Source organism: Meriones unguiculatus, chromosome 15 (genome assembly GCF_030254825.1).
Source record: "Meriones unguiculatus strain TT.TT164.6M chromosome 15, Bangor_MerUng_6.1, whole genome shotgun sequence".
In the NCBI taxonomy this organism is placed as follows: Eukaryota; Metazoa; Chordata; class Mammalia; order Rodentia; family Muridae; genus Meriones; species Meriones unguiculatus.
Genome location: NC_083362.1, coordinates 75,871,101 through 75,897,903, shown reverse-complemented (window position 1 = coordinate 75,897,903; position 26,803 = coordinate 75,871,101). Strand labels below are relative to the sequence as shown.

Here is a 26,803-nt window from a genome sequence, read left to right as displayed (position 1 = left end):
GCTCCACGCTTTCTCAATTTCCAGTGGCCCAGACTGGACTGTTCACAAATTGACACGGAGGGTTTTCATGAGAAAAGATTAAATATAAGTTCTCTTGAAGCAGGCCTAGCACATTGGTACTTTAAATGATATTTTATGGGTCAAATATGCCCAAAGCCTAGATTTAAGTGTGGAAGTGTGAACTGAATCGAGGGCCTGCTATGTTGCGTTACTCACTCCTTTCCTCCTTCTTCCTTCTCTCCCAATCTCTCTCTCATTTCTTTTTGACTTTTTGAGACATGGTCTTACTGTGTAGTCCATGCTGGCCTAAAATTTACTTTGTAGCCCAGGCTTGCTGCAAACTATTGGTAATTCTCCTGTCTCATTTTTTCAGTGTGCTAGGATTACAAGTGTGAGCCACCTCACCTAATGGTACAAACAAATAGTACTGATTTGGTTTGATTTTGATGTACATGACTCAGTTAATTATTTAAATTAGAACAATGTTAAACTTTCATTCTTCTCCCTTTTACTTTTCACCATTTGTTATCAATTGAACATAGGATAACATTTGTAATTAATGTAATCATTTTGAATAATTCTATTTTAATATGCTGTTTGATATTTTCTTAGTGGTAGATTCTAAAAGTAATAAATGTAGTATATATAATATTATATGAAGTCTACAGAAACAAGTATCTTCATGTTGTTAATACAGCAAATTTCCTGTAGATGATAGGGTTCTGACTTTCATATAGCATGCAAAAGTATGGATACAAGTAATGCTTGATTTGTTTTTACAGAAACACTCCGTATGTTGTTAATTCAAGTTTTGCATCCAAAGTTGTGACCACAGTGAAGCCAGTGACAACAACCAAAGCAACAACAATTGTAAATCTGCCACCTGCTCAGCCAGCCCCTGCCAAACCAGTCCAGCTAGCCCCAGTTCAGCCAGCCCCTTCTAAGCCAGTCCATGCTCAGCCAGCCCCTGCTCACCCAGTCCCTGCTAAGCCAGCCCCTGCTAAACCAGTTCACACTCAGCCAGCCTCTGCCAAACCAGTCCATGTTCAGCCAGCCCCAGTTCAGCCAGCCCCTGCTCAGCCAGCCCCTGCTAAACCAGCTCATACCCAGCCAGCCCCTGCTAAGACAGCCCCTGCTCAGCCAGCCCCTGCTAAGCCAGTTCACACTCAGCCAGCCTCAGCTCTGCCAGTCCCTGCTAAACCAGCCACTGTGAAGCTTGCCTCTGCCAACAAGCCTGTGGCAGCCAAACCTGTGGCCACGAACACAGCCACAGTCAGACCTGTGGCAGCAGCGAAGCCAGCAGCAGCGAAGCCAGCAGCAGCGAGACCCCAGGGTGCAGCAGCGAGACCCCAGGCTGCAGCAGCAAGACCCCAGGCTGCAGCTGCAAGGCCAGTTTCTACCAAGCCAGAGGCCTCCAGGCAACAGGCCAAATCAGCTGCCGCCAAGCCAGCCACTACTAAGCCCATGGGTAAGGAAGCCTGGTTGGACACCATCTTTTATGCCCACAGTTACCGCTCCAAGGACGTCGCCCCAGAAGCCTATTTACAGGGTAGGCTGCTGATCTGAGTTTGGCATAAATAACTAGAAGATAGATTTTAGAAGACGCTAGCCACACCATAGGATTGTCCACATGTCGCTTTTGCTTTTCTCTGTGTCGTAAAGCAGTTTTCCCTTTTACCACCTCTCGAGGCTGCCGGATTCCCGGGGAAGGCAGCTCTTTCCTGTACTGCCAGCCCTGATTCCGTGGGTGTAGCTTCCCTGCTGTAGAACCCTGTCCCAGTTCTCTGCCTCTCACAACATTTCTGCCCCATCTTCCAAGACATTCCCTGAGCCTTAGGTATGGAGGTTGTGTTTTAGATGTCTCAGTTAGGGTTGGGCACCACACGGTCAGCTGTTCTCTGCATTTTGAGCAATGTTTCTGCTGTAGAAAGACATCTTTGATGAGAGGAAAGCAAAGCATACCTACCTGTGGGTATAAAGACGAACATTTAGAACGCAGCTTGAAATTACACTGCAACGTGGCAGCAGGGTCTTCTCTGTGCCCCACAGCCTCACCACCAGTGAGTAATCGGCTAGGTATCTGTCTAGCTTTTTGACATCGGCACATGACACTGTCACCCTCAGAGTTGCAGCTTGAGTTACACAAGAAATATTCTGTAGTAGTTTAAGTAAGTTTATGGCTTCATGTTGGGCCCTGTCCACAGCTGTCCTTGGCGGCGTGTGGAATGTGGGCCGTGGACTCTCCTGACTTGGAGGGAGACAGAGGAGAAGGCTGCTGCTTTCGTTCTGCGCAGCCGGCAGAGCAGCTCTTCCTTCCTTCCTTCCTTCCTTCCTTCCTTCCTTCCTTCCTTCCTTCCTTCCTTCCTCTTTGTTTCCTGGTTTGTATGTTGGTTTGTTTCTTTTCTTTCATTCCTTTTTTTTTTTTTTTTCCTGGAACCCACCTTGAAAAGATCTAAGCTGGAGCTGAGCTGTGGTAGTCTCTTCATTCCTTCTAAAAGGGACAGAGCTGCAGACAGGGGTCCCCACACTGAGTACTGCGGCAGTATCGGGGTATTCAGTAAAGTGAGAAATTATACCTTAGAATCTCAATTCTTCAGGCATGCTTGTTCTGACCCAAAAAGGCCATGTTCCTGATTTTATTAGTGGGGAAGTAGGTGAGTTAATGCGACCCACGGGGTATTATTGTTACCTTTTTCCCCAAAGGCGATGTCCCTGGCTATAAAGGAAAATGAGTCTAGGATACACGCTCTCATGAAAATGTAGACACTATCTTCACCTTATGAGCAAGGAGAGCAGAGACCTCCTGACAATGCATCTTGCTGTAGCCTACAATGTCATGACTTGGAAATACTAGGCTGGTTTTGCACTGCATACACCATTTCCTGTCAGCAGGCTGGAACTTACATTTCCAAGTGTCTTTTTAACAAGTGATTTTTGACAGAAAGGTGAAAGCAGTTGTTTATGAACCTTGCTGATGAATAAGGAGGTTTTTGTTACTGTGAGATTACATGAGACACAGGCTGATGGAGGACAGGACAGACAGAGATAAGACATAAGTTCGCTTTCTCGGCAAACTTCAGATCACCTGTCCACCAACATCTTCCAGATCTCTTTGGGAGCTCCTGTGTTTGTTGCAGACATGAGGAGTATGACTTTTTTTTTTTTTTAACTCTGCACTCTGCTCTGCTCTTTCAGCGAGATTGTCCCGAGAAATCCAGGTCTCTGAAGTCACCGAGAACAGTGCCAGACTCCATTGGGAGCGGCCTGAGCCGTCGAGTTCCTACTTTTATGACCTCACTATAACCTCAGCCCATGACCAGTCCGTGGTTCTGAGGAAAAACCTCACTTCCACTGAGCGGGTCATCACTGGCCTGCTGGCTGGACAGATGTACCATGTGGTAGTGGTGTCCTACCTGCACTCTCAGGTCAGAGCCGTCTACCAAGGAAGTTTCAACACCAGTAAGTATGCGGCTGACTTGAGAGCACTCGGTTCTTGATTCCTAAATGGCACAGCAAAGAGGCTGCACAACAAAGAGGCTGCAAAGCAAAGAGGCTGCAGTGACACAGCGAAGTCAAACCCGTCCACCCTGGGTACTTAGATTGCACCCTGAAAATAGAACACAGCAGCAGCACGGGAGACGGGGTTCCTGTGCACTGTCCTCACCCTTAGCTCCTGGGGTGTGTTAAGGGGCAGACCAGGTTTGCTCTGCCCTAGTCCATTGCCTCCAGGGCGGCACCGGGGAAAACTGGCAATAATGATGGTGGGGTCCCTGTTTCCAAGCTCAGTGAGTGGAAGTGCTTCCTTAGGGAGCCGGGGAAGAGTCTAGGAGCCCTTGCTGATCAGAGTCACGAGGTGCCTAAAGCTACGGATGATAGGCTACCAGATAACACTCCCTCCCTGGCCCTACCTGCCTGTACTTGGTTGGCTTATACACTCTGCTTGGGCCTTACCTCAAATTTCTGTTCAGCTGTTTTCTTTTGTTTTTCTTTTAAATTAATTTTTTAAAGAACTGGGTCTCTATGTTGCTCAAGATGTCCTAGAACCCTTGGGTTCAAATGATCTTCCCACTTCACTTCCTAAGTAGCTGAGACTGCGGCCACACACCGCCCATGCCTTTCTGAACCACTCATGGTGTTGTCCCTCTTCATTCTGAGTTATTCTGGCTCTTCATCCCTTTATTCTTGACCCTTCTGCTCAAGAGCATGGGTGGAGCATCTCCTTAGCTCAGCATGATTCAGATGGTGGAATCCTTCTTGGAGGAAGGGATTCCCATCAGTAGCTGCAGCTTAGGGAGTCCAGAGACCCATCCAGCTCCAGGACACCATTCTCCCGGATCAGGCACTTCCTCCATCTACTTGTTAAACGCTGGAGGCAGCCTGGTATTGCAGCGCAGGTAGCGAGTGCTCAACACCATTGCCTAAGAGACTGACCCAGAAGGGCAAGCATGCCTCTGGGCTTAGCATCCCCAGCCCTTTCAGTTTCTGAGTCAACTACTAGTTGGCCTGCATTTTTTTTTCCTTACAGAGCAGACACAACCTCCAGCTCTTCAGCCAGCACGACCAGCATCTAGTTCAACCATCAATCTAATGGTGAACACAGAGCCATTGTTTCTTACTAAAACAGGTGAGTCATGGCAATAGGAGACCCCCTAATAGACCTTAGGAAGTATTCTCCTAAGAACTGCAAACCCTTTGAAATGGAGGTCCCCTGTCTAAGTCACAGGACTCCGTGACGGTAAGTTCTAAAGGGGCCCTCGGCTGCCGTGGTTCATGCCATTCTTCGTATTCTCAGTTTCAAATGCAGAGGAACCGTGCTTGTCACCACACTTCGAGAGGAAGCTGGATGGAGCTGCTTCTGAGCCCATGGGCAGCATGTGCGTCTCCATTAGTCACTTCCTCTGTATCTTATGTTGAGACGAGGGTTGACTTGTGGTCTGTGGTGCTGCCAAGAATAGGGTTTCATTTCCTCACTGGATTATCTATAAGAAACTGCCTAGGAAACACAAGACAACCAGATTGGACCCCACAGAACACATGGGTTCGGATGTATTCCTAGTTCCCTGAATCAACATACTCTGACTTGGTCTTATATACAACTCCCCTGGGCACCTGAGCACAGAGTGTGTTCCAGGAACATACGGCAGGGCTTATGTTCTTGGAATACAAGTCTGAGAACCTGTAACCCACCCATGCCCCCAAATGTGCAAGTGACTTTTCTGGTGCTGTGACAAGATACCATGACCGAAGCAACTTGTAGGGCTTATTTGGGGCTCACAATTCCAGAAGAAAAAGAACCCATGCTAGTGAAGCAGAGATAGCAGGCTGCTGGCAGCTGGAGCAGCAGAGAGCTCATATCTTGAGCCACAAGATGAAGCCTGGGAACTCACTGGGGTTGGTGGTGGTGGGGCTTTTATAACCTCAAAGCTGGCCAGTGACACACCTGCTCCAACAAGACCACAACTCCTAATCTCTCTTAAACTATTCTTCCAGCTGGGGCCTGTCTTGGGTAGGGTGACTGTTGCAGTGCTGAAACACCACGACAAAGCCACTGGGGAGCAAAGGTGTTCATCTGGCTGACACCTACAGGTCACTGCTCATCATTGTGGGAGCCTGGAGGCAGGAGCTGACGCAGAGGCCATGGAGGGGTGCTGCTTACTGGCTTGCTCCCCATGGCTTGCTCAGCCTGATTGTTTTTTTTAGAACCCAGGACCACTAGCTCAGGGATGGAACCACCCACAATGAGCTTTGCACTCCCCTGTCAATCACTAATTAAGAAAATGCCCTATCAGCCTGCCTATAGCTTGATCTTATGGAGACAGTTTCTTTTTCTTTTTAAATTTAATTTAATTTTTTAAATTTATTACAATTTAATCACTTTGTATCCCAGCTGTAGCCCCCTCCCTCATCCCCTCCTAATCCCACCCTTCCTCCCTTCTCTCCTCTCATGTCCTTCCCCCAGTCCACTGATAGGGCAGGTCCTCCTCCCCTTCCATCTGACCCTAGCTTATCAGGTCTCATCAGGACTGGCTGCATTGTCTTCCTCTGTGGCTTGGTAAGGCTGATATCCTCTCAGGGGGAGGTGATCAAAGAGCCAGCCATAGCCTACAGACTGGGAAAGGAACGTCACCAACCCTATAACTGACAAAGGGCTAATATTCAGAATCTATAAAGAACTCAAGAAGTTAAACAATAACAAATCAAGTAATCCAATTAAAATATGGGATATAGAGCTAAACAGAGAATTTTCAATAGAGGAATATTGAATGGCAGAGAAACACTTAAAGAAATGCTCAAAGTCCTCAGTCATAAGGGAAATGCAAATCAAAACGACCCTGAGATTTCACCTTACCCCCATCAGAATGGCTAAGATCAAAAACTCAAGTGAGAACACATGCTGGAGAGGTTGTGGAGAAAGGGGAACCCTCCTCCACTGCTGGTGGGAATGTAAACTTGTACAACACTTTGGAAATCAATCTGGTGCCTTCTCAGAAAATTGAAGACATTTTCTTATATTTTTGGTTGTGAGCCTAGCCTTTAACCGTAGTGCCGTCTCTCCAGCCCTGGAGACATTTTCTTAATTGAGATTCCCTCATCTCAGATGACTTTAGCTTGTGTCAAGTTGTCAAACCCAAAACCAGCCACACAGGGACCAAGTGTTCAAACATAAGAGCCAGTGGGTGACGACATCATTCAAGCTACCACTCTCATTTAGCAGAAGGGAGGAAGGCTCATTAGCTTTGAGGGAGCGACCACTGCATAACGCAATAGGTTCAGCCAAAGGTGCCATCACTAACATGAGAACTCAAAATCCAGTGAGAGCTTAGGTATGGCGCTGTTTCATAGTCCTCAGTGCTTTTTTTTTTCCTGCCATTCATTGTCCATAACAAGCATTTGTAGTCGTCTTTGTAACTGTGCTCGACAGAAGAGCTACCACGGGTCATTTACTGTTCCAATGACTGCGCAGCGTCCAGCGGCTCTAGCCTTTCCAGTGAAAAGACCGGCAGAAACCTAAGGAATTTTCTCAGTAGAAACTTAGGAAAAAAGAGGGAGGTAGGAATCCGTACAGGTGATGATGATTAAACTGCAACTGCCAAGGCTCTACGACACGCCTTGAAGAACTAGGATGCTATGACGTGAACTCAGAGTAGAAAACTGAAGCGGGTAGGTTCAGTGAGAGCTGGTTAGGGGAGGGGAAGGGCAGAGAAGGATGAGGGCGACAGAATGTAAGTTCACACCCTCCACTCTGCTGGTCATCAGTGTCTGCTGCCCACACCAAAGACTGCAGACAGATTTCTGTCTCCTGCCTGGTTCTACCTTGTAACTCACAGTCTATTTCAGTATGTTCTTAAGTTACCATGGTAAGGATCCCTGGACGTGAGGACTGACCTCAAAGGAAGCCACAGACATGGCTGGGTTTTCCCGGATTTTCCTTCAAGATACTGTCTTGTGGCCCGTGAGGTGGTTCAGCTTGACCCCTAGAAGCCATGCAAATGTGGAAGGAGAGAATCAACTTCACAACATTTTCCTTTGATCTCCATACTCATGCCATGGCATACCCCTCTCTTCAATCACACACACACACACACACACACACACACACACACACACACATACACCAAATACAATTTAGAAAAAATCCCAGCCAAAGAAGGCCCAGAATGCATTCACTTCAAAGGTACAGGAATCTGTGTGTTCTATTTGAATCCCTCTTACTAGCTTTTGCTTATGTGAGTGTGGAAAATGCACCATTTCCAGCAAATTCTTGTTTCATTGAGAGAGGATGGCTTGGAGGAACCCCTAGACAGCAAGCTTCAGGGAAGGTTTTGTTTCTTTATGTTTGGCTCAGGAGGATGAGGTTGTATAAACAGGGTTTGGTTAGTGTAAACAACATAATCTTTAAACAGGAATCTGGGTCAGGCTGTTCTGTTTTTAAATGTGGAGTTGCTGCTTCCAGAATTAGGGAAGGGTTTTCTACCCAGACATGTGACAAAGAGGGGTGATTTGGGTTTGTTTTTAACTGGAGCAGAGCATTTGGTTGCAGGTGAGTCTAAAGTTGGTTTTTACACTGATGGGCAAGCAGCCTCCACCTGAGGATGCAGGCGAGCGTCTGTGTCTGCCTCACAAGGAAAGCGGGTCTGACGCCATGTCCTCCACCGAAAGTCTGCCCCTTTGGCAGAGAACTGTGCCTCTGTCAGACCTTGCCTCTAATGAAGTTGATTCTGCTGGTAGACCTACAGCGTCATCCATAACTTGGTTTTCAAGATTCTAGACTTTTTTTTTCCCCATTAATTTATTTAATCACGTACAGCCTGATAAGATCCCCCTCCCTTCTCTCCATCCAGGCCTACCCTCACACCCCCTTGTTCCCCTTATCCTCAGAGAAGGGAAGGACCCCAAAGGATACCAACCCACCCTAGCACACCAACTCACAGCATGACAAAGTACATCCTCTCCCACTGAGCCAGACAAGGCAGCCCAGCTCGGGGAAAAGGATCCAAAGGCAGGCAACCAAGTCAGAGACAGTCCCTGCTCCATCGTTAGGGGGCTCCCGTGATGACCATGCTGCACATCTCCTCCTTATGTGTAGCCGGTCTAGGTCCACCCATGCCTGCTCTTTGGTTGGTTTAGTCTCTGTCGCCCCCACGTGCCAGGTTAATTTACTCTGTAAGTCTTCTTATGGTACCCAAGACACCTCTGGCTCCCTCAATCCTTCCTCCTACTCTTCCTCAGCACTCCCTGAGCTCGGCCTGTTGTTTGGCTGTGGATCTCTGCATCTGTTTCCCTCAGCTGCTGGATGAAGTCTCTTAAAAAACAGTTATGCTAGGCAAGCAGACTATCATAATGATTCTAGACTTTACAATATTACATTTGAAATAGTTAAAATTTGGATTTTTAAAACCAAGCAAAACAAACCTTCCTTAAGAACACTACTCTATCCTTTGCTTTCTTCAGCTCTTAAATATTACATTGCAGCCACTTTTAAGTAGTATGGGTATTGCCTGTTAAGGGCACTCAGCAACAACTGAACAAATTTTTCACTTTATCTTACTCAAAAAAAAAAAACGTGGAAGGCCTGAGTGTGGGGATGCTGGCAGCCGCAGGCTTTCATTGCAAGGGTTGTTAATTTTGGTTTTAGAATTTTGTTAGTAACTATTTTTTCCCATCTCATTTTTGGCTGGCAAAGGCTTTGAGTGAAAAGTTTTAGGCACCTTACTGTTAAAGTGAACATTTCTAAATGAAGCAAGTTTAAGAGCATTTAAATTTTTTCACTATTACCAAATGAAACCCAAATTAATAGCCATATTTGTGGAAGAAAAGTGTTAATGCGAAATCTAGGCAAACGAACTCATCATGTGTTGGTAGATATTGTCACTTATCCTAGAAAATGACCAGACTCCAGGACTGATCACATATGTCAGCAGAGGCAAGACTGGGCCAATTGCATAGCTCTAAATGAATGGTCATCCCATGCTTACCAAGATTTTGTTCTTGTGTTGATTCTAAGATACACAAGATTCTTTTCTCATAGTAACACTCTGACATCAAAATTTGATTTACAGTTAGTACATGTTGTGGGATTTCTGGCCGTGTTTTGTGTTACTTGGTAGGACAGAAAGTAAATTTAAGATGTTAATATATCGTTTGGTTAGCCACATGCCAAAATGGATAGACTGTCTGTATCTACATATCTATGTATCTGTGTGTCCATCTATTTAGCTACATATCTGTCATCTATCTATCTATCTATCTATCTATCTATCTATCTATCTATCATCTGTCTATTATCAATCAATCCATCTGTCTGTCATTTATCATCTGGCTAACTGTCTGTTTATCTGTCATTTTTCTGTGCATCTTCTAAACTACCACTGATTGGCATAAAATGATGTAACAGGAAATTTTGTCAATAACAATTTAAAGAGCTAAACTCTGCAAGTTAAGATAAATAGATACAAATGGTTGCTCTCACTGGCCGTCCTCAAGGCTGTTGACCTCTTGTGAAAAGGTGGCTAATCAGTTTCAGTATTCGACCTATAAAACTGAAAGGAAGAGTCCAAAACTTAGTTACGGTCACACTGAAAACCAAAAGTGAAAATTTGACCTCTAAATCCTTTGTCCTTTTGGAAGAAATTAAGCCTCAGTTGAAGACGCGGCGTTCTGGCTTCAGAAAGTCTCCTGCCTTGTAGGTTCGTATCAACCCACCAACACCGCTGGTGCTCAAGGCGATCAACTTAGTGATTGTAAAGCCACGAAACTGCAGACAAAAACACTTCCAGGTGCAGACTGAATGCTTCTGGCCCTCCCCCCTCCCTGCTGTGGCTCAAGGAAGCACTAACTACAGAGATCACTTTCTGGCTTGCACAGTGTTACTTGGAAGTGGCTTAGTCATGGAGAGCTGCCTCGCAGGCTGGTAGCTACCCCCACAAACATGCAGATTACCTTCTCCAGGGCTTTTGTTGAAAGAAGGCTTAGACCTTCAGACTTTCAGATTAAAACATTATACATGCACACAACGTTCCCAGCAAGCTTGAGTGTTTGCCAGAAAGTTCTGTAAACAGGAGCCTTGCTGTTCACGAACTGTAAATTTACCTCTGTAGGCATCTACAGGACCCAGCCTCACTTTGCTGCTGGTCTCCACCAGAACATGCATTTCCTTAACCTGCTCCCACACAGTCTTGCCTTGGGGCATTTCTGCTGTTGTGCGGAGCTTCATCTCCGTGTTAGTTTTATGTGAGAGGCCAGGGAGATACTTGGCTACACATGTGTGCACGCACACATGCTCAATAATCAAGAAAATCTGTTGAAGACATAGAGAAAAGACCCAGAGGTGTAGAGTGATTGCTGCTTTTGCAGAGGTTCAGAGTTCCGTTCCCAGCATCCCTGTGAGGTTGCTCATAACTGCCCATGAGCCCAGCTCCAGGGGATGATATAATACATACAGACATACAAATTATATACATATATACACACACACATGAACTCCTACTTATGTTCTATCTAAATTCTTATGCACTTTCTTTGTGAACTGGATAGCCTTACTTTTGAAGTACATTCTAACAGAATTTAATGCCATTTTACCAAGGAGTATAAAAGTCCTTGGTCTGGAAAATTCAGATTTTTTCCTCTGGATACTGTAGACAGAAAGAACTGGGAGACAAATGGTTTGATGAACGAAATGGGGAGAAGTTAATCACTTTATTGGCTAATATTTGAGATCCTCAGTGTGATTTTTATTCTTTACAAACCTGAGAGTGACTACATGTCAGTGCAGTAGTGAGGAAACCGAGGCTCGGCGGCTTGAAACCTTCCCATCAGGAAATTCTCTCCTCTAGCATTGAGATCCAACCACAGGCTCCAATATGGACTCTGGAGGCTGAGGTGTTGGCACAGTCCCATGACGCATCTTTCTTCTCGTGGTCATACAGATATTTGTAAGCTGCCCAGAGATGCTGGAACTTGTAAGGAATTTAAGTTACTATGGTACTATGACATGGAAGACAAGAGTTGCAAGAGATTCTGGTATGGAGGCTGTGGAGGCAACGAGAACAGATTCAAGGCACAGGAAGAATGTGAAAGGGTGTGCAGTCCTGGTAAGTGGCACCCCCTGTGTTTTAGCTTCGGTCACACTTAATAACCTTACCACTGAAGAATTTTGAATTACAATGACTACGAGGTACCTGGAAAAAGTTAAACGATGTCTTCAGACGAGATGCCAATGAAACACTAAAGGGAGATAAATGTTTTTGGAATGACTGGTTTGTTTCCTGAAAGCATAAGTGTATCTTTGGCAGTTGGGAAACACAGAGCTGTGCACAGCAGAAACAATACCACATCCTCAACTCTTTGGAGATATCATACCATACACGATTATTAGAGGAGACTAGTAGAAAACGAATGATAAACACTCATACATCTATTTTAAATAATTTTACTTTCCATAAATAATACCATTGGTACTGGGGGCTATCTGATCTGTCCAGCAGAGTGGGTAATTTAATAAGGTCACAGGAACCAGTGAGGAAGGGATAGAGATTACAGACTGTGGGGTCGTGACATGGCAAATTACAGTGTGTGTTATGTCTAGTGACCTCTCTCTTTTTTTCTTTTATATCTCTTGCCTCACTCTTCCCTCCCTCCCTCCACACTGAATGTTTCGACATCCGACATCCAGAGTTAACAGCCTGACAGGAACCTAAGCATGGCCTTCAGGCAACACGTACCTCTGGGAGAAAAAGGAGGCAGTCATTTCCAGCTCATTTTTATAAAAGCTCTGGGTAGATGCCCCAGCACGGTGCCTTTTTCATGCTTTGATTGACACTCAACCTCGGGAGGAAACCCTCTGCGCGTGACCTGTCAATATGGTGCTAAATGTGTCTGTGGACCCTGCTCTCCGCCTCCAGGCAGTTCTACCGTATACTTGGACCGTTGTGTGCTAGCTAGCCACTGCTGGTGTCTATGTGAACATTCCTATAAATTCAGATCCCTGCTGGAGTTTAACGCTACGCCTGTGCCGGGCAACCACGATGTCTAGATCTAGCCTCGAGGTCGCAGCTGCTCTGCGCACCTCTGCTTGGTTCACTTCCCTGTAGTTGCATGGCTTAGATGGAGAAACGAGAGTCTAACTTTCTCATGGCCCCAACTTCCTGGATTGAGCAATTTTCTCCTAAATCCTCTGATGAATGATCTAATTAGAAGAAATCAGATCCCCTTCATCTGTGCACACTGTTGGGACAAATGCCTCCATTAAAGAATTCAAAGAAAGTTGTCATAGAGAATATTTTTGGCATTCCTTTAATGTGGGTTGTTTTTTTATTGTTGTTGTCTTGGAGCTTGGAGGTGGGATTTAATGTTTAAAATTTTAGGAAATTTATACAAAGAAAACTTTTTAATAAAGTATATTGAATGTGTCATAGGTTTGGTATTCTTGGTCTCTTATTTCGGTAGCACCCACTGGACTTCCCCCAGGCCAAGGACTTTGCTCACGCCCAGCCTCTGGTTTTACTGGAAAGGACAGAAGACCCTATGGGACAGTTTTCTAGGAGGCCAGTGGAGTTGGCTCTTTTGTGGAAGATCCAGGCTCACCATCCTCTTGCTTGGGAGCCCTAGACTCTTTGAGACTCAAGAGAGGATTCTCACTCCCTTGTCTAACTTTTGGTTGACCCCAGAATCTCAGCTTCTGACCTCTGTACAGTGACTTTTTTGGGACTAAATTGTTCCTACCCCACAATGGCTGAGAGGGGATGGTTTTCTTTGATTCCACTTCCCTTCAGAAATCTCTCTCTTGGAGCTAGAGAGATGGCTCAGTGGTTAAGATCACACAGACAATCACAAGCATCTGTAACTCCAGGTCTGAAGGATGGAGTCCAACACTTTCTTCTGGACTCCAGGGACACCAGGCTTACACACAGTGCATAGACACACATGCTGGTAAAATACCCATAAAATAAAGTAATCTCCCCCCACTACTATCATCACCATCACCAACAACACTACAAACCAGTACACTTTAGGAGAGGGCGCACAAAAAATTCCCACTGGGGAAGGAGCTATGTTTTTGGACAGAATGTTTCTTCTCTGCCAGGTGCCGCTGGTGGGACTCAGATGGACCTTAGGTGTGGACAGAGCTGTGAATGTAAGATTGAGGGTAGATTTGCTCGTGGATCTGTAGATGGATGAAGAGGAGAGATACAGTGGGGGTGTGCAGAACCTGTAAAGTCAGGGAAGATTTTATATATCTATATGCAAAGCCATTCTCAGAACACCTGCCAGATTCTCAAATGACATAAGTTCTCAGAGTGAGCAAATAGTTTAGAAACAAGAGCAAGAACTGATCTCTGTGCTGATGCCACTGTAGACAAGAAGGATGTATTGGGAGAAGGAGAGTCCTACTGGAAATTAATGATGGTCTTGGAAAGGAGTAAGGGCTTTGTGATCCAAGGTGCTGGGGGACTTGAGTTCACCTGTATCTGAGGCTAGATGGCAACTGATTATCAGGGTGGCTTCAGGAGAATTGCAAAGCACTGGGGACATTTCAAAAGCCCTCACAATCAGTGGTGTGGAAAGTCTACGCTGCGTGGTTTTATGTCAACTTAACACAAGTGAAAGTCGTCTGAGAAGAGGGAACCTCAATTAAGAAAATGCCTCCATAAGATCAGGCTGTAGGCAAGCCTGTAAGGCATTTTCCAGCCCCATTGTGGGCTGGTAGTTCTATAAGAAAGCAGGCTGAGCCAGCCATAGAGAGCAAGCTAATGAGCAGCATCCCTTCCATGGCCTCTGCATCAGTCCCTGCCTCCAGGGATCCTACCCTGTTTGACTTCCTGTCCTGGCTTCTTTCAGTGATGAACAGTGCTATGGAAATAAACCCTTTCCTCCCCAAGTTGCTTTGGTCATAGAGCTTCGTCACAGCAACAGAAATCCTAACTAAGACAGAATACAACTAAGATATCAACAGAACCCTGCTGCCTCTAAATCAGAAAGAAGAATCACCCTCCCCTTGTCTCTCCCTGAGCTTTCCGTAGCCCTGGACATGTCTCAGCTTGTAGACGCTCCCCCTAGTCTCCTTTACAATCAGGGCTTCTCATGCATCTCTTTCTTTACGTAGCTGTCTTCTCACGGGAACACTGATCCTCTGGTCTGACATGATCTCAACTAATGACATCTGCAGTCATCCCGCTTTCCATCAAGAACACACCCTGAGTGACTGGGGTCAAGAAGTCATCTTTTCAGTCAACAGTGCATTCATAGCACCTTCAACGTCTGCTCCCACCTCGGGGTGCTGATTCAGCTCGTTGCTAAACAGGGGCTCCACTGATGAGGCCGCAGCAAGTCCCACTGTTCCTTTGTCGTGATGGTCCCTGAAACCATCACTACTGAGTCTTAAAACTGGAATCCCCTATGCATTTTAAAGGCCAAATCTCAGATCTTAGATGAAGCCTTGCTGTCTTAGCCTCATAGAAGGCCTCACTTCCCAGGACAAGCTCAGCCCCTGGCTCTGGGTGGAATTTGAGTGGAAGCTCTCCTTGCTCTGGCCTCCCATTCTGCCCTCTGTTCTCCAGACCCATGGAGGGCCCTGGTGGGCCGCCTCAGGGGGCAGTCTAGATGGGACTCTGGATGGGTGGTATGAGTTGGTGGTGTCTGTCAGTTGCTGTTGTTCTTGGCTCATGTCTGTGTCAGGCTTCCCCTACCAACTCCTTTGGGAGGTATACACTGGCTCTCCGGAGGACTCTTGGTTGCCTAGGTTGGGGGATGAACTTCTTGTTCTCTTCTGCAGCTCTGTGTAAGGCAACGCCACCCACAGGCTCTTGGTACTAGCATCCTTTATCAGGCGGGTCTTTGTCTTGTGGAGCTCAAGTGAGCCCATCCCCTTCCAGGGTTACTCAGTCTATAGAAAACTCATGTGACAATGCCACATAAACTGGAATTCCCTCTTTCTGCTCAGTTGCCATCACATCCTGTGTGAAAGAAAAGGGGCTGGGCATATGGTCAGTGGAGTCTGTCCTGTGACTCAGAGGTGGGGGAGGAATGGCTCATATGCCTACCTATTCTTTGAGTGTCCTTCTAAGGTATTCTGAGACCTTGGCTTTGAGGAAGAATCATCAGAATGTCCTTCCTTTCTCCACAAAGGATGAGGGAAGCATGTGTCTCCTTGCAGAAGACCTGCTTTGTCCTTGCAGGAGCACTAGGACCTTTTTACCTTGTCCTCTTCTGCCTCCACAATGACCATGGTAAATTTAGTTCAGTGCTCTGATTTGGAGCATTGGTAAGTGATGGCTCTGAAAAAAATGAGACTTCCAGGCAACCAACACCAGCCCCCAGCCCACTCCAAAAAAAAAAAAAAAAAAAACAACTCAGTAGCAGAGAACTTTTGACCCTAGCAACGGGATAAGCTTTGCATCTGCCCTCTTGATTGATTTATATGATATGGAGCTAAAATGGTTATGGGGGGTTATTTTTGGGTTCCTCCAGAAGCAGCCCTGAGGTGTTAGCTGTAAGTCAGTTCTCTGAGAGGTGAAGGGAGCCACGGAGAAGCTGGGGAGTGGAAAGTGAGATGGAGGTGGTAGGGTCAAGGGTTCAATTCTACAAGGGAATTCTGAGAACCACCATGGTCCATGGAATTCTGGACCTTGCAGCCCAGCTGTGGTGTGAAGAAGCAGGACTATTTTACACAGACTCTCAGGGGTGTCTGTCTGTCTGTCCTGGAGAGTGAGCCTGCTTATATGTCCACTGGCCACTGGGCCTGTGTGTTGTGTTCTGGAAAAGACCTGTAGACACATATTGTCTACATAGCAGTGGGTGGCCTAAAGGTATGTGGATGGGACCCCTATATTTCTGAACCTCTGAAGGGTCTGCTCCCGGTAAGCTGTGAATAAGCTGGGCAGCATCCACTACTTGAAGAGACATGCCCTCCTGTTGGAGAAAGAGGCCCTCTCTGCTCTTCTACCTGCGGTTGCCATCATATTTAACCTATCACTCTGATTTGGGTATCTACATCTGTGTGCTGCTTTTCTGCACCTGCTCCTGGGCTGCCTAAGGTTATGGGGAAAATCACACCCACCACTTCTCCAGAGTTAGAACAGAAGATCACAGAAATCCAAGTGGTTGGATGAGCAGGCTAGCCATTCTCATCCTAGGTATCTCTGCTCCCAAGAGTATCTGTGTCAGTGGGGTGAGTCCCCACTTTCAGGAGGTTTAGCTACTGTTACAGAAGGATTGGTTCAGGCCATGTTCCTACCAGGCAGATCACTTTCTTGCCCATTTGAAAAATAATCTATGTTTCCTGGTGGCTTAGTTTGGGTTTGATTGCTATGAAGAGATACCATGATCAATGCAACTCTTATAAAGGAAAACATTTAATTAGGGCTGGCTTACAGTTTAGAGGTTTAGTCCATTGTCATTATAGGAGGAAACATGGCAGCATGCAGGCAGATATGGTGCTAGAAAGGGAGTCAAGAGTTCTACATCTTGATCTGCAGGCAAAAGAAGGAGACTGTTGATCACACTGGGCAGCTCTTGATCATAGGAGACATCAAAGCCCACTTCCACAGTGACACACTTCCTCCAAAAAGATCACACCTCCTAATAGTGTCACTCCCTATGGGCCAAACTTTGAAACACATGAGTCTAGGAGGGCCATTCCTACCCAAACCACCACACCTGGTATGAATCAACAACTAGTTTTATCCCATAACAATTAACTTAAGACAATCTCCATAAACATGCCCAAGGCTAACCCAATGTAAATAATCCTTCAATTAAGATTCTCTTCCCAGGTGACTGTAGGTTGTATCAAGTTGACAATTAAAGCTAGCTGCCACATCATCCATCTACATCCATCCATTTGTCCATCCATCCATCCATCCATCCATCCATCCATCCATCCACACATGCACATGCCTCTGAAGTGTTAACTGTATGGTGGGCACTGGAAACACAATTCTCACGGAACCTTTAGAAAACAGATACATTCTATATGCTGGCACATAGGAAGTCCTGAAGAGTAACTACGGCAGGATTCCTTTTTCTTGCTCATCTTCTGTTCTTACAGCAGGACATGGTATTCTCATGGGAGGGAAACCCTGGTTACCACTGTGGACCTTCTATTTATACCACGGGATGCTCAGAGCTGCAGGCTGCTGGAAGGAGGATCCCTTTGTCACAAATCACTCACTGGGCATTGGAAGTGGCCTCCCTCAGTTAGCAGCTGACTACTCCTGTGTAGCCATGGCAAACTTGCTTTGTACCTGGTGCACATTCTGAAGTAGAGTGGAGGACTCATTCACCCCAGACTTTGAAGTTTGTGTGGAAATTCTAGACACAAGTAGTTGTTTGGACCAATGAAGACAGACCACAGGTGCTACAATCAATTCAAAAGACAGCTGAGTTTGTGTGCTGCTCTGGGCTCAGAGGAAAAATGAGTGAACAATTAGCCCTGGATCCCTCCTCTGTAACGCATGAAGATGAGCACAGACAGGCTGCTGGGGGGGGGCGATGATGATGGATAACTGTGAGGAGTGTGTGAGGAAAGGGGAGGGGTGACAGCACTAGTCTGGGATGTCACCACGGGGTCATCAGATCTCTGTATGGAATCTCTGTAGGCCTCATGGAGGTAACTGATTAAATGCTAAAGGTATTAAATACTGGAGTTAAGGGGAAAGATAAGAAGGAAATGTAGATTCAGGGTTCTTATTAGCATGAAACTCAAATCTGAGAATCTCCAAAGGAGTAAGAAGACTAGATGGGTCCATGGGTGGTCTGGGGAACTAGGGGAAAAGGCCTCAGGCATCATCGGGTATACAAGAAAGCTGACTTTGCACACTGAAGAAGGCTCTGTCAGCATCTTGGGAAACAGATGAAGGATTCCCAGGTGGCCATGTATGGGTGCACAAGATGTCAGAACTGCACAATCATAGACAGCCATGAAGCCACTGCAGAAATTCAGGGAAGCCCATGGTGACACCTGATGAAACACCATAGTTGTGGCTTCTAGGTTCATTTTGATCCAATAGATGAAAAGTGACCTAAGTTCTCACACGGAAAATAGACCCAAGACATTTGTGGGGTTGTTTATGTTGGCTAGGGCTGGGGTGAGTATGATTTGATCTGCTGGGCTCCTCCTGACCCTTGACTTCTTGCTATTTTCTACCCACAAGGACTGTTCTTCATTAGACTGCATGCACTTTGTGCCTTTTCTCGATCTCTGACATGTTCATGAGACTAGTGTCCCCTCAGTCTCTTTGGGTCAGCTTCTAGCCTGGCTTGGCAATAAAAAGCTCCTCCTGAGTTGGATTTTTTTTTTTAAAGAAATGGATGTCTGCTGGACTAAGGCACTGAAACCATGGCTTGTTCTAGTAGCTGTTGTGACCTCAGCGTACAAGTTGCTTTCATCAGTAGTGCTGGAGTCTGGCATGACCATAGGTGATTCACACACACCATTACAGACGATGCTCTTCAGTGGAAGCCTTTAATCTAAGCAAATGACTATTCATAATGTCAGAGTGGTCCAGTTCACCCAGTTATGCAGTAATGCACAAGTCATTACAACACACCAGCTCTCCCAGAGTTTCAGGGTTCTGGTCCCTGACTGATCCCAACTGTTGTTCTTCAGCAGCCTCGGCTGTCTCACTGAGGTCAGAGAATCTTGGATGTTCTATCAGAGCCAAGCTCAACCCCCTTTTCCAGCTCTGCTTGGACCTTCTGTTCTTCTCTCTGACAGAGTCACTACCCTTCCCTGTCCTTCCACTGTGACCTTTGTTATCAAGTTGTTCTGGCTTTCTTCAGAAAAAATCAGGCTGTTCTGGACCATCTTTCTGCCTTGTGGGGAAGTGGCCTGGGCTGAGGACCTCTTGCAGCATGCTGCCCTTCCACTGTTTGTGCTGACTCCACTATGACCACCCAGCATGCCTCAGCCTTTCCTTCAACATCTCTGTAATATTTTCAAGCATGTTCTATTTTTTTTATTCATCTCTACAATTTTTTACACAATTAAAGAGGAGTCTTAACTCATGTGATGGTCGCCTGTTTTTTTGAAGGAAGGTAATATCTGGACCTCTGAGATTCATTTGGAATTTATTCCTCAGAGTGATTTATTTGGAAGGGTTGTTTTATAGTCTCATGTCAGATTTACCTGGTTAGCTTTCCAGCTGGCCTTGGAGTTCCTGGAAGGCAGGGTGTCAGGATTCCACCTAGCTGGGTGTGGCTTCTGGAGAACTTCAGAGTTGCTATGTCTGACTACGCCAAGGAGCCACGAGTCATAGTTCTGAAGTGGTGGGCGGTGGGCTGGGCAAGTGGGATGTAGGTGATATACAGCTGGTGGGGCATGGGGCAGGGCTGGTGGGGCATGGGGCAGGGAAGGCACTTTCCTCTGCTCCTTCTCTGTTCCCTTGATGGTCAGAGTTTCCATAGTGCCTATTGGCCCCATCCTCTCTTGCTTGCAGGAGCGGGTAGCTGCTCTAAAGTCCACTGCATTCCTCAGGAATCTTTGCTATTTGCTTGGAATCTCGGGCAAGGGCTGACCTGTCGTGAGCTGCTGAGCTCCCCCACCCCACATGCATCCAGTCTACATAGTATCAGTTCTGTGACCCACGCATGGGCACTCAGTTGTTATGGAGCAAAACACCAGACGGGAGGAGGTCTGGTAAATCCAGGTGTGCCATTTGGTAGTGAGTGATGAGCAGCAAAGGGGTGCTGTGTCATGAGGACGTCTTTTAAGTAATAGCCTGGAAAATAGACGCTGTGCTCTTGCCTTGACTCAGAGGTGTCTGGGAAAGCCTTTGCGTGGCCATTGCAGTCATCAGATGGAAGATATTTGGACATCTGCAGAGAGAACTAGCCACACATGTTGGATTTCGAGAGAATGATGGATTTCCAGTCTATGAAAAAAATTTTTCCAAAGATCTTGGAAACAGTAATAACACAACAAAAAGAAACTGGTGGTGCTTATATACCTGAGAAAAACTATTTCTGCTTTTGGAGGCTGAAGTTAGAGCTCAAGTGCCTGATAGCTACTCTGTCTAGCCCGGGTGAGCTGAGAGGTCTTGTGTAAAATGGCTGACCTGAAGCAGACCCACACCCAGTTTTGGCCACAGACGGCGATTTAGGAAACTACAGGGGATGAAAGAAATGGACTGCTGAGAAGCAAGACTGCAGCGGGAGAACGCCAACACAGGTGTATTGTGGGCAGCTGGGACTGGGTCACACCGAGCCACCGGGTTCTGGGGACAGTGTGGCAAGGAGCAAGGGGCTGAGTGCTTCTCTGTTTCAGTTCTTTGGTCGGAGGCTACCCTGGTCCTGCTAACTCCCTGTATCTGTTGGAGACCTGCACAACACTGTGAAGGAAAGGGCTTAGGCTGGAGAGGCAGGGGATGAGGACCACTGAGGTAGACAATACGGCTGGAAACATTCACTGCAAACAAAGGGGGACTCAGAGGTGGGCACGGATGGTATTGATCAGTCACATCGGAGATGAATCTAGAGGAGTGGCAGCGGAGAAGGAATTAAGACGGTGAGAGACTACATTGTCCATCCTCTAGAAGAAAGAGAGCTGTTCCCTGGCTGGGTAAATATTTGGAGAAAGCACCACAGCCGGGCATGCCTGGCGCCCTCTCCCACTGGATCGGTAAAGTTGGCTGGTGCGGAAGGAACCACATTCATGCCAGATGTAGCAACTGAGCCCAGAACCCCTCTGTGATGTGACCCCTGGCTGTGGTTCCGGATGCCTGGTCTCTGTTTCCCACCCAGTTTTGAACCTGAACCTGGTTTTCGAGCATACCCACCATTGCTGAACACTATACAACAGCCTTTACATATTTTTCAATCATGAGGAGGATCTGAAGGTTTTCATTCAATGTGATGGAAAGCCATGGGACATCTGAAACCAGGAGGTGGCATTCAGATACCTGAATAGGGTCCCATGGTCTTTCTTAAGCTGAGCATTACGGAAAAAACAAAAACAAAAATGACTGAGGGGCTGGAGAGATAGCTCAGAGGTTAAGAACACTGGCTGCTCTTGCAAAGGACCTGGGTTCAGCTCCCAGCGCCTGCGGGCTCACAACCATCCATAACTCCAGTTCCAGAGGACCCAACACCCTCTTCTGACCTCAGTGGGTATAAGCCACGCACACGTTGCACATTCATACACGTGGGAGAACCCCAGTACACATAAAGTGAAATAAACACATCTAAAAAACATGATTTGAAGTTTTCTTGGATTAAGCAACCCAAATCCCGGGACAATGCTGGAGTCAGCATGGCTCTGAAAAGAGTGTGGTGGCACACATCTTCAGTCCCAGCACTTGAAGGCAGGCGGATCTCTGTGAGTTCCAGGACAGCTCGGGCTACTCAGAATAAAGGTCACCAATGAAGACATTTTAATTTTATTCTAGTTCCATTATTCTATTCTATTCTTCCTTCAGAATGTATTCAAAATGCTTGCTTTCTGTGGAAAGAAAGATTTCCCTGGAAAAATCTGTGTCCAAGGACTGAATCTGTACAAACTGTGACCAGCTGGCTCACAACTTTGATTAAAAAAATTCTGAAGGAAATTTGTCTAGGGGCCCTGCCTTCGGGAAGAGTGCATCATAGCTATGGCTTCTAATTGCTGTCCCTCTTGAGGTTTTGAAGCAAAATCTTGCTTTCCTCATAAGCGTGTTCATCAGGAGGCTCTAGAGAATTCATTGCCCCAAGGAACTCTTGAAAGGAAATATGTCTGCATCTGGGGTCCATATTCCTAACTCACAGTCCACAGACTTTCTCATGCCTTTTAAGGAAGCAGCCTCTCCCCCTGCCCCTGGGGGTGTTTCGTCTCTGCATTCCAGCCTGCATGTGCAGGAGCCCTTTGCCTGCCATTGAGCAGCAGTTTTTTGCCAGCGTGGCAGTAAGGACGGCTAAAAATAGCAGGGCGGACTTCAGCAGCAGCCGGTTTTCATCGGCTGAGTATAGGGATGTCTCGCTGGGATGCTGCTAATGCCCGTGTTTGGCAGAAGCTGTTACTCACACCCCAGCCAGAGCCAACTGCTGGTGTTCTGAGAAATGGCACCAGCTTGGAATCTCTCAGAGCTCTCCTCCTCCTCTTGGAATTGCCCAAGTGTGAAGCTCTTGCCTCCTTAAAGTCCAGAGCCAGGTCACATCACCTTTCTGCCAGATTATGCCAATGTTGGGAGAATAAAATAAAAATGGGCTAGTCAAAAACAAGTCTCAGTAGGCCAGCCCCTCTGGCTACCATGACCACCCTGCCTCAGCCCCTCAGGGTTCTCGTGAGCCTCACTAAGGATGCATGGGCTAGGTGGGGCCACCGGCTTCAATGCCACTAACCGCCAAGCAGGCGTCACAGAGGAGAAACTTCAGCGGAAGGATGGGACAGCAGAGACGTCTGTTATGTGAGTCTAGAATGGTAGGCCTTGCATTTTGAAGGTAGTCAAGTTTAAAGTTTTTAACACATTACAGTCAAAGAAATGTGTTCGGGGCAGATACGGACCTCGGGATGCTCTGGTTTTAGAAGCACTGGTTAAAATTTATTTCCAAGGACAGGCTTCTGTGGGTGGTCTGCTGTGTATGAAGGTACAAACCTTTGAAACTTTGGCTTAGGGACAGTTCCCTGAATGGGAGCATTATATAAAGACTGCACACATGACAGGGTCTGTGGAGTATTATAAACTGATCATGAGGATTTACAAGTTGCTTGAAGGCCCAGTGTGTTAAGCAAGAAAGAATATGTGTAGAACCCTACCCGCCACAAATGGACATTCTGGATACGCCGCTAGGTTCAGAGCCCTGGGAGACAGGAGACCGTTCTGTGATATGAGCCAAATGCTGAAGAATTTTTTTTTAATAAACCAAAAGCACAAAGAAAAGAAACTTGTAGAAGTAAAACTACAGGCCAGGTCACCCTTCCCAAACTGGCCATGGGGAGGTGACCTCTTTTGATCACCTTTGTATCTAGTCCTTGTAAAGTATGTGCCTTCCCAAAGACACATCAAATGTCACATGGATAAAGCAGTGGGCAAGCTGGCCGGGCACCACAAGTGGCTACCACACAGAACTACACGGACAAGGAGAAGCCCATGGGTCCTACTCTCTTTTGTGAGCAGATGTGTGTAGGCAGTGACCAAAGCACAGTGTGGTAAGAGCTCTGATGGTGGTGAGCACCTCACAGAAATGTCCCCAGCAACCAGGCACTGTGAAGCCATCACGGAGACGTGAAAACTCCTGGTGCTGGCGGAAGGCAGTGCCATGAGGGAGTGAACATAGGGTTGTTTTTGTTGCAGGGAAGATGAATCTGGAGTGGGTTGAGGAAGAGCCATCCTCAACTGTCCACGTGACAGCTAGAGGGGTAGTGGCTGCTTGATTGAGTGCTCGCTGTGCATCCAATGAAAACAGTGAGGTCCCAGGAGCGCCGACTGAGAGCTGTGGAGACAACAGAAGCCACACTGGATCTGGTTCTGTCCCTACACACCCCAGTCAATCCTGTGGTTTTGGTCCTCAGAGTTGCTGCTATGGCCTGGCCCTGGGAGGGGTCTGCTAGCTGCCAATCAAGCCACTAAACTGCTCTCATCTGACAAATCTTGTCACTTAAGGGAAACCTTTATGAAATGCTGATAACAAATACTAGTATCCAGTTGACTTTTCTAGTGAGTTTTTCTGTTATTAATGCTTCCTCTTTAGTCCCACAACCTCAGATAGGATTGGGTCCTTCTGACGTCTCTCAGTGGGTTCTAAAAGGTCCCTTAGTAGTCCAGGTATCAGATCCTAATCTCCTTGTCACACCCTCAGTTCATCGGTCAGTCCACCCCTCATCTGCCAGCACACCACGCAACACTTAGCTTCACTGTGGAAGATAGCAGAGACATCGGCAGGGGGATGGAAAGTACTGTGTGCACATCGTTACTTAATGTCTTTAGTTTCAGGCTGAGTGACTCAGGCTAGAGAGATGGCCCAGTGGGTAAGAGCCCTGGCTGCTCTTCCAGGGGCCTCAGGTTTGACTCCCAGCACACATACAGTGACTCACAGTTGTCCGTAACTGCAGTTTCGAGCTTCTGGCCTCCACAGATGCCAGGCGTGCAAGTGGCGCACAAACATACCTGTAGGCAAAGACACATATGCATAAAATAGCAATAATTTAAATACTAAGTAGAAAAAGAGTGCGCGGTCTTGCTTGGAGCTGGAGAGATGGCTAAGTGGTTAAAGAGCCCAGTGCTCTTGCAGACGACCCCGGATTGGTTCCTGACACCCATCTAGCAGCGCATACTGTAACTCCAGTTTCAGGGGCTCTAACGTGCTCTCCTGGCCTCGTGGGGCAAAGCATTTGTGTGGTGCACATACATACATCCAGGCAAACATACATATATACTAAAAAAAGTAAGTGGCTTCACCACACCCTTCCCCTCTTTCTCTCTCTGTGAGTGTGTGTGTGTGTGTGTGTGTGTGTGTGTGTACCCAAGCACAGATGTGTTTGATGGGGCTTCACATGTCACAGTATGTGTGTGGAGGTCAGAACAATTTACAGGCATCAATTTTTTCATTCTACCTTGTGGGTCCAACCTTGTGGGTCAGATTCAGGTCCCTAAATCTGACTTGCTGAGCCATTCTGCTGGTCTCTGCTTTTAAATGAGTACATTTTAGTTTTGAGAATCTTATTTCTGAAAACCTGGACAGCTTCTATTTATTATTCCCAAGCAATCATGTAATGAACAAGGTTTTAACTATAGTTTATCTACTGTGGACTTCATGAATGAGTGTTCTGACTCCATAGCAAATGCCAAGCTTGAGATCAAAAGCATCCCACAGCCCTTGTGGAAACTTGTATGAATTAGTCATGATTCGTCTCCAGGAACGTATTTGTTGCTGCGTTTGTCATGGAAACCCTGTTGTCTAGCCTTGGCATTGGGTTGGCAATTTCACATACATTATTTCCTTTGACTTCCCAGCAGGCCCATGGTGAGGGCACAAAGGGAAGACAATGCAGAGATGATGATGACTTTGTCAAAGAGGCAGAGAGGGCTCAGTAAGTCCACTCCGCAAATGGGGGACTCAAGGCTATACAGACAGAGAGAGGGGTAAGATGGAGAGAGAGGGAGGGAGACAGGCACACAGAAACAGAGAGAGAGACAGATGGAGAGACATAGAGAGAGAAACTTACACATTACCAGATTCTGAACATACCAGCCACCCTCCGTGTGATCAGAGGAAGGCTGAGAAAACAGCCACACCGCACCATGCTCTGTGTCTCTCTTTAGGAACTGAGGAGCATCAACTAGCAGGTGTGACTGTCCACTTGTGAGATTCACCCATGAGATGTGTTTTAGACCAGGGACTCTGCTTCAACTCATCCCACAGCTTTGAGAGCAGGCCTGGGCATGGAGGGTGTGACCAGAGGCATCCAGTCAACATCACTGGATAACTTTTTCCTTTGCAAAAGCCACCCCCCCCCAAATGCTAGAGCTATAGCTTAAGCACATTCCTAAAAAGAATTTGAACGGTGAAGTATGGAACTTGTTCTATTAAAGCAAAGCGGGACTGGGGCTCTCTCAAGATCAGCCATCTACTGTTTGCAACCATTTGCATTGCCAGTAACCTCAATACTAACCATATATGATTGCATTTAAAAATATTTTATTGTCTGACATTTTCATGCATACATACAATGTATTTTGATTATTTCCACCCACACTGCCTCCCTCTGCATCACCTAGGTTCTAAGGAAGTTATTTTGATTAGAATTGTCCCCAGCTTTGCTCGTTGGTGTGTGCCCTGTCTGAGCCAGAAGAGCTGGGCCCGTTGACGGTGTCTGGAATAGTGTGGTGGTCGCCTCACACAGAGCGCTGGAGGGAGGTTGCCGCTGTGTAGGCTCTTTAGTTCAGCTCCATTGATGCCCACCCTAAGTCAGAAACACTTAGGACAGATAAGAAACTCACGCTATTCACAGGAAACCAAGTGAGCTCCGTATGCCAAAGGCCTACAACAGACCTGATCACGGAATTCTGCTCTTCTAATGCTCTATCTGTGGCACCGAGGGAGCTAAGCGTCATCTTGAATTCAGGGCTAGTTTGAAGTTATCTCTATCTCCACTGTGTTTAGTGGAAAATCTAGGGAGAATCTCCTCCCCGCCCCACACCAGCAGCTACTGCCCACGGAACTCACTTCCTCCTTTGGCAGGCAGGACCCTGGGAATGTGGTTGCTCTTTGCACCATCTGTTCTCCATCAGGGCATCTGACAGTTCCTGACGACGGGACGCAGCCAAGTGGGGGCCGTGTGAGGAGGTGGTGCAGCTCGGTATGTCACTCACTGGTTAGTTGTGACTGGAGGGAT

The 26,803-nt window shown here is 46.7% G+C and overlaps 1 protein-coding gene across 5 annotated transcripts in view; it reads left to right on the top strand.

The window, feature by feature from the left end:
• Positions 1–12,913, top strand: part of Col6a3 (collagen type VI alpha 3 chain) — an 83,233-nt gene extending 70,320 nt beyond the window's left edge. For all 5 annotated transcript variants that reach the window (XM_021657422.2, XM_021657423.2, XM_021657424.2 and 2 more), the window contains 5 exons: positions 783–1,468; positions 3,196–3,459; positions 4,526–4,624; positions 11,427–11,591; positions 12,173–12,913. In XM_021657422.2, the coding sequence (XP_021513097.1) occupies positions 783–1,468; positions 3,196–3,459; positions 4,526–4,624; positions 11,427–11,591; positions 12,173–12,186 (1,228 nt within the window). In that variant the 3' untranslated portion in view covers positions 12,187–12,913. The remainder of the gene's footprint in view (positions 1–782; positions 1,469–3,195; positions 3,460–4,525; positions 4,625–11,426; positions 11,592–12,172) is intronic.
• The last annotated feature ends 13,890 nt before the right edge of the window (positions 12,914–26,803 follow it).